Source organism: Thalassophryne amazonica, chromosome 21, assembly GCF_902500255.1.
Source record: "Thalassophryne amazonica chromosome 21, fThaAma1.1, whole genome shotgun sequence".
Classification (NCBI taxonomy): Eukaryota; Metazoa; Chordata; class Actinopteri; order Batrachoidiformes; family Batrachoididae; genus Thalassophryne; species Thalassophryne amazonica.
This window is the reverse complement of record NC_047123.1, coordinates 22140129-22152545: the sequence shown is the minus strand read 5'-3', so window position 1 is coordinate 22152545 and position 12417 is coordinate 22140129. Positions and strand designations below refer to the sequence as shown.

The window sequence follows — 12417 nt, the reverse complement described above, 5'->3', positions numbered from 1 at the left end:
CCCATTCTTCCTGCAACCACGTGTTACGGCGTGCAACAGTACGGGGGGTCGTCATTCTCAACACATTTCTGTGTTGGAGATAGGTCCCGACCGCAAGCAGATCAGTCCAGTATCCATTCCCTCTTCTTCTGCAGCCATGCTTTTGTAATGTATACAGAATGTGGTTTTGCATTGTCTTGGGTTTGTACAGTCTGCAATGAAATAGAAGTCAAAGTAAATGTCTCGAAAGCAGTGATTCATCCAAAGTCACTGCTTTTTTAAAAAGTTAATTTCATAAAAAACAAAATAATGAATTAACTTATTTTAGCATTCTAAAATAACGTCTCAAGCTTTTCCGATATGGGATAAAGCCTAGTTCTCACACACTTATGTTAATGAATTCTGATATCAAGACCAAGTCTGTTTTCTAAAGTCCGATTCTCACTTTCACAGATATTAATGGTTTGAAAGTTTGCCCATACCTTGGAAAGTCTTCGAGTGTCTGACATGGTATCGATGGCAAACTGGTCTTATTTTAACCAATTTGGGATTCTCAAGATGTTTCAATATTTTTTCCTGTGTCACAAACGTCTACTTACTTTTGTCATACTTTACACTTATGTGGCGCCCAAGAATCATAACTATGGGGCTCAGGTTGAATACATCATTAAATATCCTGTTTTGCCTCATTTTGTCACCAGACCACATGGGCAGTCCCTTGGTAAACCAGGAAGGTCTGGCTCTGTTTGGCCACAGTCGAGACAGCAGGCCTGTGGTCAACCCCAAAGAGAAGGTCCTTACGGTTGGGGGGAAACCGTTAGTCGGATTGGACCTGCCTCACCTCAGGACCACCACCACGACAACCACCACCACCACCACCCCTCCTCCTACCACACCTGAACCCAAAACCACTGAGTGGACTACAGAGGAATCCACCTCTCCACCTCTATACCCAACCTGTCCGCCCGGAACCTTCTCCAAAACAGATGAATATGGATATCCAGTGCTGGACCCAGAGGGAATATTGGACTGTTATCCAGAAGGTGAATGCTGCTTATAATCGATAACACATTGCAGACAGTGTTTTCCAAGCTAAATCCTGTTTAAGACACTCCTTAATATACGGCATTTCAACACTACTGTCATCAAATTCAGTGAGGCAGATGAGAGCCAGAACAGTCAACATAAATAAGTTATGACAACAATAAATGTCTCGGTTATATCCTTCCTGGCCAAGGCCATAAGTGTTTCCTATATGTACCCACAGAGTCCTATAAGTCTGTGTTACCCGGACAGTGTGTGCACATGTGTCTGTGTGAGCCCACAGGAGCCAGTTTAAGTCACCACATCTGGGGCTTGGCTGTGGTCAGAATACTGGCGCTTTAAGCATGCTATGACCTGTCAGTTGCACACAGACACAATTGCACTTACTCACATGCAACACATATACTGTATGTAGCAAGATATATAGTTATTACAGCAGATATGTATTGAAAAATTATCCATAAGGGCTTGGAAAATCTTAAATTGATATGGAATATAACAAAAAAAAAAAATTGTAATATTGAGAAAACCTCAATACAGTGACAAAATTGCAATTGTGCCGTTATGTGAGATATATTATTATAATGAATAACTGTTACCATAAAGATATTTCAATTTATTTTCATTTCTATAGCGCCAAATCACAACAAGGTTTCCTCAAGGCGCTTCACACAAGTAAAGTCTAACCTTACCAACCCCCAGAGCAACAGTGGTAAGGAAAAACTCCCTCTGAGGAAGAAACCTCAAGCAGACCAGACTCAAAGGGGTGACCCTCTGATATCAATGGTGTCCACCAAAGTATTTTCTAAAACATACAGTAAAAATCATTAGTGTGTATTAGAGGTCTTCACGTGTCCTCTCAGTTCTGATATACCACTACCTGGTTCAAAACCTAAATCAAATCGAGGCATTGAGCCCAAATTTCAGTCAGTCGGTCTTGTGGTAGCCAGTTGGATTTAGTTCTGTTGCTGTGGGGCTTGGAATTTTGATTATTTGATGAGAAGGATCAGAGGTTAGTGGTAGTTAGAGCTTTAAACCAGACGCCTCCCCCACACCCCCCAAAAAAGGCCAGTTGGTCCAAATGTACATCAAGCTGGATGTGGAAACAGCATAATGCTTGACAGACAAGCTCCTGAGTGGGGTAGGAGCGTGCAGGTGGACACCCAGAGCTTTAGCACTTCCCTGTTGCCAGGCCAGAAGCCTGTTTTGAATATTTTTTTTTCATAGCGCTGTTGTTGCTGCATGCTGTTAGCCTGCTAGCTAACTACCGGGCCGGCCTTTGGAGACCTTCAGACCAAAGAATCTTCAAAATTATGATTCCCCTTCAGCCCCCAGATTAGTTAGCTACACAAAGAATCAATATTTTAACATTTCTGGTTTTGGGTTCCACCACCTTAAAAGTGTTGTTCCCAAACCAGTTACAAACTAAATAAATGGTAGTTAATAGTGTTCTGTTTATGCCTGCACAGTATAATGTATATCTTTTGTCCATTATAAAAAAAAAAAATTGATACAGGCCATATTTGACTGATATAGCTAATGCTACATTTAACAAGCTAGGCTACACTGGGCACACTGTTTAGCCTAAATGGAGCTAGCTAACTATTTTCAATATTATTAGCTTTACGATAGTCTGTCCATCAAGCATTGATGAAGTTGTTTTCTAAGACCAACTGCTATAAAGGTGAATAGCGCAATATTTACTGCCTTTTGTTTGAAACAGAAAAACGATGCCATATTTTACTTTATTAGCTTGCTGCTGGAATGGTTCTGTCCGCCATTCAAGATGTTCAGAGGCAGACAGGAAAAATCACAAGCGGAAAATATTTGATTTTTTTTTTAATAATATTATTAATCAGTTACTGTTATTTCAACCATTTGCACTTTCTCTACAACGTGTCAAAGCTGATGTGGTAATCTGCAGTTTGAATGACTTAACTGTCAGAGCTGCTGCTGCTCGTTACTGACCAGCGCATTATTCAGCTGTCGGTATGTGTGTGTGTGTGTATATATATCAGTCTGGAACTCTTCTGATCTGGCTGCATTTAGCCTCTGGCCATTTCTGACAATCCCATTAACCTCGGGTTGCTTTTGGACACGGTTTTGCTTTGTAAACGTAAATGCATGCACATCTGGGTTTTGATTCGTGAAGACCTCTAGTCCAACGCTTGACTCATCCAGCAACGTCAATTCATTTTGGTTTAATGTCTAAATAAAAGTCAAACTAAAGAAAGCAGTGCCAGAGTGAGCTTTTGCAGCACTTTTGATGTGTAAATGTTTGCATTAGGGTACACTGATAACTGTGAAATCCAGTCATATCAAATGCCATATGAGTAATTCTACGGTATTGAAATTACAATCAGAGCGAATCTTTGAAAATATGGCCAGATTTTGCCGTCATTGTAATTCTTTGACCATATAATTGCCCATTTATATGATCTATAATAACATTTTCTTATTATTGCAAGATGTTTCTGAAAATCTGTCTGTGCATGAGGGTTCGCGTCTATGGTTTTCATGCGTATGCTGACTCAGAAAGTTGTGCTGGATTGATGCTACAGCTTGCTTTGCTTCTCTGACAGAGGAATCTTCAGGAATGGAAATGGACGACATGGTTACAGTGAACATGCTGCCTGACGCTTTAGCTCTTACGGAAGGTATTGGCTGGGTTTGGCTTTAGCATGATCTACGCTGCCACTGGGTCTGGATGAACTTGTTTACTGTCCTATTTGCCTGTTTATCCATCATTTCGTCCTGTCTCCTCATCTTTGCCAAGCCTGCGGTCTTTTCTTTGTGCCTATTGTATGCTTATTTTGCCTGGGCTTTCTTCAGAGCTGAGATTTTGGATATTTTCCATTCTGGGCTGGTTTTAATCTCTTTTATTCCAAAAAAAATCGAGCCAAAATTGCATGTGAACTGCATTACTAAGGCGAACAGAATGCCCTGGCTTATGCTTTAATACTGTTCGTAACATTGCTTTGTAATATAATAGATGAACCCTGGCTTCAGCCAAACAATAGCTAAATGGAAAACTTCACCATTTGGTTGATGTTAGCCTTTTGCACTTTGTAATTTTCACGACAGGTGTTTGGATTCTGAAATGAATGCTTGTCTGCATTTTCCTTATTTTGGTTTTTTTTTTGCAAAAAATATTGCTTAGCATTCCCCTCCGTGGCTCAAAGTCATGTGCATGAGTGCAGACCATGATGCAATGCCAAGGTCCACTGGTGGAGCACAGAAAGAACAGCAGTGATGAAAGAGGAAGGAATCAGTTCTACTTTCACACCCCAAAACCGCAATATAGGCATGTGTTTACCTCTTAGCTGGAAAACTGCATCATCAAGCTTGCCCCCTCCTCGCATGGAAAATATGGGTAGCGAATCATTCTGAAAGATTAACGTTTTTGGGCTGTTTGACAAAAATATGGCAATTTCCAAATGTGAACACACAGCTGCCTGCAATTAAATGTCTTTGACACTGTTCTTAAAATTAAAGTCACAGCAGGTTTTTCGGTTACATTTCAGTCAAAATCTCACTGACGCATGTGCTGTTGGTAGATGACTTTGTTGTCCAGACCAACCTACCGCCAACCACCACGACCACCACCACTGAAACCACCACAGACATCCCAACTCCAGAGCCAGACACCAGACCCTTCAACAAAAGCCCTTCGTCTGTGTTTGATCTCAGCGGGAAAAAGCGGTTCACAGGTGGGTTGTCCAGTCGCACTGCACTAACCGACGTCTCGGTCAACCACAAATGAAAGCAAATTCTTCCAGAATTTACATTAGAATTTGAAATCTCACTTTGTCGTGAGATGTCTTGTTTCATAACACATTCCTGTTGCATGACTGATTAAGTTACAAGCCATACCCAAAGCTTTTGTTTTTATTATTTTTTTTAAGATGATTAGTGCAACAACAATAAAATGACGTTTACACTCCAATTACCTCAGACAAAATACAGCAGTTAATCCACAATTATTATTAGTTGAATGTAATAATGGCATACATCACAATTAAAGACAACACATATACATTTTGCATTGTTTATGTGCACTAAACTTGAAGCAGTCTGTCATCCGAATTGTGGAAAAGTGGGTGAAGGCTGCAGCAGGAGGGGCCTGCACCGCCCAGCTTGGGGAGTTGAAGGCTGCAGCAGTAAAAACCGCGCTGCCTTCAAGGTGGCAGGGAGGAAGCCAGGGTGAGGGGAGTGGGGAGACAGATATGTTTAAATGTTTTGATTTTTAATTATTCCAAACATGCAAAAACCGTTGTTCCTTTTGGATTAGGCCAGTATGTTTGAAAGACAGGTATTCATCAGGGCATTTCTCTCTTTGGTGGAACAATTTTGCTGAACTGCTACCAAGATATGGCAATATGTCATTTTTTTTTTTCCAGAATCGAAAAAAAGAATTTATGATTATCTTTAGGCAAATAGAAGCTTGGGATTACTGAGCAATTAAAGGCCAAGACCTGCTTTTTTGCTTCAGTGGTTACTGAGATAATGAATGGTCTTTTTACATGTCGCCACATCCACCACACTGCTGGTGGTTCAGTAGTGTTAGTCCATGAGTCAGTAGACAATTTTCACGCAATCAGTGCCACTTAAGGGGACTAAACGATATTATTCAAGAGTGCTCAACCAATCAAGTGTTAACAGACACCTGAATGAGCCAATCAGCTTGTGGCAGAGCAGGAAAGACAGCAAATGTGTAGGTTGGTGGTACTTGAGGGCCAGATTTGATCTGGACCAGATCTGAGCAGCAGGTCCTGAGTTATGGCGTCATATCCATGGCACCTTGCACAGTTTTTTTTTTTTTTTTTCAGCTTTTGAAAGAAGCTTTTTTTTGCATGCATAAAAAAAAAAAAATCACCCCTTTCAAGAGAATTTTGTTTGCTATACTGTACAGGTTCAAGAAAGACTTCAACAGAAAGTCTCCAGTTAAGAGACTGGCCGTGTGTGCTTGAATTCAGAATGTTTTTGTGCGTGCTTCTATGTATGTGTGTCACGATGTTCTCGTGGCACCATAAATAATGACAGACTGATGGAAATAATGCTTTGTTTCATGGTGTGATAATAAATCTGAGCCGCCAGCTTGGCGATCTCAGCAATATCTCGTAAATACTCAACTCTCAACTTTACGGTAACTACCAGCCAGGAAAAGAAAAACACTTTCCATGTAGTGGAAGTAATTTTCCAACTTATCCATATCAGACTATATGGTCATGCCCAGTATAATGCTAGTGCAAACTGTTCTTTTGAACATCTTTTAAAAATGTGTGACCAACAACAGTTGTTACTTAGGGGACCATCAAAAGATAATAGGAGTACTCTCTTACCTACTGGTTCCATTTAACCTTTATTGATATCACAGTTGACTGAAGACAAATTGGTCTGGGTTGCTAGACATTCTCTGCAATTTCAGGTCTCCTGCCTTCACTTTTACTGTGCCTCTGTGCTTACTTTGGCCTCAGTTAACACATAACGTCATCTGGTTGCATCAACACATCTAAATATTCTCTTGACAGAAATAAAATCAGCCATTATTTCACTGCAACCTTCTAAAAGTGGTGTAATGTTCCTTTCAGGAACGCTTCACTGAAAGGTGCACCTCTGACCAATAAGTGCTCCCATGACAGTGGTATATAAGACATTAAGCCATAAGACTGTTGCCACAAAGCATGTGGGTAAAATGAATGTGTGAATGTCTAAATGAATAATATTTCTTGTTTGCTTGTTTTGTATAGTTAGTGATATCAATTTTAGCAACAACAGGGGGATCCGTCAATGATATTCTGTATATATACAGTCGATGGGTGGAACTGTTACTTCCACTACTTTGGGAAGCATATAAATACTTAATTTCTTTCAACAGCATGGAAGATTCCTGAAAGTGATGGAAATGTTTAAAAAAGCTTTTGTGTAACAAATTACAAGAATTTGCGGTTAAATGTGCAATGGTCGGCTGTATCTGATGGCCTACCTGAAAAAATAAGAGATTAGGGATATTAGATTAGATAGATTACAAGATTATTGATCTTTTGGGAAGACTCCCTCGGGGAAATTGAGGTTCCAGCAGCATAGCAGCACACAGGGTACGAAGCACACAGAGTATCAAAAGTGAAAGTAAAAAAGAAAAAGTTTGCAAATATAAATACCAGACATACTGATCAATACTGGTTTACCGGCTACAACTGTTCCTCTCATTCCTGACCTCTGTCTTCCTGTTGTGATCTGATGGTTCTGTTGTATCTTTAGACCAAAATAATTCCTGTGTTAATCTCGACCTTCTTCAGTGATGTAAAGTCTGTATGGTAGTAAAGGTTAAGTCCTATATTGGCAATCAGGACCCTTGATGCTGGTACTTATCCGCAGATTCCGTAGCATGAAGCAGAGGATAAGTCTTCAACTCCCCCTAGTCGGGATGCAAGTCTGACACATGTTACTTCCCCATCTAAGGGTGGTACCCATTTACAGCTGGGTGAACTGGGACAGTGCAGATGAACTGTCTTGTCCAAGGACACAAATAGGTAGCATGACCTAGAATTGAACCCAGATTTACATATTGGTAGCCTAACTCCTTATTCTGCTGAGCTACCTACAGTGTGACCCAGAAAAACCAAAACCCAAAAAAAACTGTAATAAATCCTACAAAGACCTAAACTTCAGTCTGTGTATGATCAGTCCCCAAAAAGTTTCAGTTATCTTGGTTGTTTTGCATTAAAAACATGTTGGGGAAGACTATTGTTCCAGTCATCTTTCCTAACATGTCGTGGTCAACCAAGGAAAAGACATTTTGCCTGGAGGCCTATTTCACCAACAAATCATACCATTTGGAGCATAATTTGGAAAGAACATGACTTTTATGTCACCCTGTACTAATCAAGTGTAGAGATCAATGCTTAATGTAGTTTGGAATCTTCAGACACAGAGGAGGGGCATTAAGGCTTCTTGTGTTTTTGTATAATGCACTCTATAGTTGCTCATTGATGTACTAAAAAGTAAAAATGACTTGTGGCGATGCAAAATTGTGTTCTAGCTGTTAATTGTTAAGACTGATTTTTCCTGCTCTTAAATGCAAGAAGGCTCTGGTTTTAAAGGAAGGCCCTTAAATCCAGCCAAAGGCTCCCCAAAAGCTCCAAATCATCATAAGAAGGCTTTTAGAATTCTGTCAGTTTCTTGAGATTTCCAAAAATCCTCTATTCTGTTTCAAGAGCCATTAATCTGTGTGCATGTAAAGTTAAATTGCTGACATACTAAAAATCTGGTATAGTGAAGAAAAGCTGAAATCACTCAGTCTTGCAACTGTTGTTTTAAAATAAGCCTATAAAGAAATATTCCAACAGACTAAAATCATACATCATTTGATAATGTACAAATAATGACTGTTTATAAGTGCAACTGTAAAAAAAAAAAAAAAATTCATGTTCCATCTTTCAACACAATATTCATTATTTGTTTTATATTACACCTTAATAGATCCTTTTCATTTGATATTTTACATGAAATTCTACAGGTGAAAAAAGTATTTCTAACAGTTTTCTTCGGCTTATACTGGGTTACGATTCCTTGTATCATGGACACATTTTTATGAAAGGTAGTGGAGTCATTTAGTGGAGTGACACATGGAACCAAAACGAACGGTAAATGGAAACAAGTTGCATGAAAAATTACATAATTCATGCAGTGGACTATTTTTCTATACAGTGAGACAAATAACCAATACCACATAGTCTACAATCCACCAATAAAATGGCAAGGATCTATTTAGATGTTGAAGACGATTGGATGGTCTTCCCCAACATGTCTTGGTCAACCAAGGAAAAGACATTTGGCCTGGAGGCCTACGTTGCCAAGAAATCATACTATTTGGAGCATAATTTGGAAAGAACATGACTTTTATGCAAAGCAACCAAGATAACCAAAACTTTGGGGAATGATCCTTCACAGACTGAAGTTTAAGGCCAGCAAATGTCAAGAAATTTGTTGGACCTTTGTAGGATTTATTATAATTTTTTATGAGTTCTGTTTTTTGGGGGTCACCCTGTATTAGTGTTACAACTGTATTACTTTCCCAACACTTAAAATAAAAATAAAAAATGGCAACAGAACATTGGTGGAGATTGCAAACTTTTAAGGTGATGATAACAACACAGTGGTGGTTCCAGGTAGATCCATGCTAATGGTTTAATATTTTAGTCCTGTTCAGCATCCTGCCGATACATCAGCTGTTTCAGACTTTCCCAAATCTCTCCAGAACTTGGAGTGAATGAATGTCTCCCAAGGCAGACGCTGGAGAAAATGCATTCATGATTAATTCTTACCAGTTGTGAGAGTGTGTTTTACAGCGAGTTCCAGATGGATGGAGATTGCCATAGCGGATAAGAAAATGACCCCAGGATGTTTGGAGCATTAAGATGCAAATTTATGCTTTAGTTGCCTGAGATTAGATTTGAAGTATCGTGAACTGCCCTGATACGGTTTTCCAGTGGGATCTGATCTACATCAGGATCACGGAGGCCAAAAACAGGAAGACTTTAATCGTTTTTAAGTAAAAATGTCAAAATATCTCGACAGATCCGGCTCATGTGCGTGCTACTGTATACCGAAATCCAGCCTTATGAGTTTAGTGTGCTATACGTGAGCCACGTGAGTCCATCTGCACGTACACTGGGTGTGCATGAAGGTCTGAACTCACACAGGGTCACAGACCGTGTGTTGATGCAGTGATACTGACACGTGTTCGACTCTCGGGCTGCGCATGGGACCAATCATCTGGGAAGGTGGGAGCCAATCCAGGGCCCAGTTCTTCCCTCCAAATCCCAGTCAGACTAGGAATGGCAGGATAGTTGAAGTCTTCACAGCTGTAGGTCCAGCTGGAATCTCCAAGTGCTACAGAACAACTACAAAAAAAAAAAAGAGAGACAGATGGGAGGTGGGAAAGAAATGAGTTCTTCGACGGCTGCATTAATTTCTGGCTCTGTATTCTAGAACAAATTAAATAGGACTGGAAAAACAGTCATTTGCATCCAGCATTAGACATCTCCCACTGAAATTATTTAATATTTTTTAAAGCTGTACTGCTTTTTTTTTTTTTTGCTTTTTTTTTTTTTAAGATTTAAGTCATAAAAAGAATTTTCTTTGCCACCACTATAATTTTTTTCCTTAGCATGTAAATGAGGGATTCATAATATTATAATGCCTCTATGATTGAAATTCGCACTGTCTGGAAACATAATCAAATTTCGACCCCTGATGGGTAGAAATTCAAACGATCAGATGCTATGACCTACATTTGACAGCAATGTCATAGATCACATGGGGGCTTCCCCTGAGCTGTGCGAGGATGCCGGGAAGGACGTAGCAACTGCCAGTTGCAGTAAAAAAAAGGTGACATCAGCTGGCTGCTCGCTTAAAACAAAACAAACACATCAAAATAGCTTATTTCTGCATAAATCTCATATGTTTCTCATATATTTTGTAAACATTATTGAGAAATAAACACTTCTAAATCTAAAAATTCTGTTTTTGTAACCAGATAACACCCCTGAAGTGATTTACTAGACATCTTATGGATGTTAGCTTAGTGCCCATTCAACCGGGAACGCACATCAAGTAAGTGGGTCAGGTCACAGGTAATCTCAAACCTTACATGTGCGCACACGCTCTTCCTCCTGCAGTTCATGTGCATGATGGTGTTAGGAAAAGACAAATTTGTATTTGTAACGGAATTCCCCCCTGCCCCCCGATAACTATGTACAAGTAGTTTTGTGATATTTGAAAGGCCATGTAGCTTTAAGAACTAAATATGATTATTTGGAATTTCCATCTTACTATACAGTTACTGTCAGTAACACAGTATCTATTGTTCTTTTGGGGTTTCAGCTCCATATGTGAACTACATCCAGAAGGATCCGGGTGCTCCTTGCTCCTTGACAGAAGCTCTGGAGTACCTTCAAGTAGACATCCTAGAAAACCTGATGGATAAGAACAACATGGCCCTCAATCACAACCAGCTGCCCAAAAACAAGCCCCATAATCTCACTGTGGTTGCCATGGAGGGTTGTCACTCATTCATCATCCTGGACTGGGACTGCCCACTGAAGGATGATATGGTGTCAGGTAAGATTATTGTAAATCGGGCACATCCACGTCACTAGATAAACTGTTAAAATACTGTGCAGTGATTCTACTTTTAAAAGGAAACTTCTATATTGAAGTGTAAAAGGTGCATTTTGGAAAAAAAAAAAAAAAGAACTCGGAATTTATTGCAACTAAATCACAAATACACAAATGCAATAGGGATGTGAAGCTCATATAGATTCTTGCACCACAAATGAAATTCCTATGACCTTGAAAGAGACTTACGGGAACAGAGGGTGCAGCCAGCAGCAGAATACCCGGGACATGACGGACTACCAGAAGCCAGCTAGAGAAGCCGTGTGTTTTCTTTGGCAGGCAAACACATGCTGCTGGTCACACTGTGGGCTGGTTTATCCTCTGATGTGTAAAACAGATAGATGGCCTGCACTGTCACTCCTCTTTTCTTCCTCCTTTCCCTTCAGTTTGCTCTCTGACACTATATATAGATATTTTTGTAATTTTATTTATCCTGTTTAACATGCTGCATTTGAAAAGAAACCATCAGTTTGTGCTGCTTTCATGCAGATACGATGGACATTTAAATTTCATAACGCCGAAGATTGCTAAAACGTTACTGTATATGAACATGTATGTATTTAAAGATGTACTAAAGTGTAGCATAGGAACAGGTGATGCACATACTGTGCACATACACACACACAAACCAACGAGAATGCACACTAAGCACATGAAAATACAATCTGAAGGCCCTGTTTTACCTATTATGGTGTGTTGTTACAGCCATGACTAAAGAATTATGGGTCATGGCTTTCAAAACAAGAAGCTGGAAAAAACTGTTATCGCACAGACTCGAGATATGAGTTACGATGTTATGACTTTGGACCTGATCCCGCGTTTGTTCCACTTACTTCCCATGCATCGTCGAACTTTTGCTTCCAAGCTGTGAGCAAAACGGTGCACATGCATTTTTAAAGAGATCAAATCGTACAAACTTGGTTTTCACGCATCTTTTACAGTTAAAGCTACAGTGTGCAGGATTGAGTGCCATCTAGTGGTGAGGTAACAAACACTGATTCCTTTTATTTTTTTTATCTTCGGATTTCTGGTTGTGCTGTAAAAATCAGTAAGGTAGAGTAAGTACAGTGGAACCTCGGTTTTAGAACTTAATTGGTTCCTAGATGTTCTTAAACCGAAACCAATTTTCCCATAAGAAACAATGTAAAATGGATTAATCTGTTCCTGGCCCCAAAAAGAATGCTGTTTTTACCTTTTTAACAGAATTTCATA

The 12417-nt window shown here is 39.6% G+C and overlaps 1 protein-coding gene across 2 annotated transcripts in view; it reads left to right on the top strand.

Moving 5' to 3' along the window:
* fndc1 (fibronectin type III domain containing 1) overlaps positions 1-12417 on the top strand; it is a 63755-nt gene that overhangs the window by 34717 nt on the left and 16621 nt on the right. The window contains exons 13-16 of one of the 2 annotated variants that reach the window (XM_034161972.1): positions 681-1022; positions 3606-3680; positions 4581-4733; positions 10912-11148. In XM_034161972.1, the coding sequence (XP_034017863.1) occupies positions 681-1022; positions 3606-3680; positions 4581-4733; positions 10912-11148 (807 nt within the window). The remainder of the gene's footprint in view (positions 1-680; positions 1023-3605; positions 3681-4580; positions 4734-10911; positions 11149-12417) is intronic. The other variant, XM_034161973.1, reaches the window with a different exon arrangement.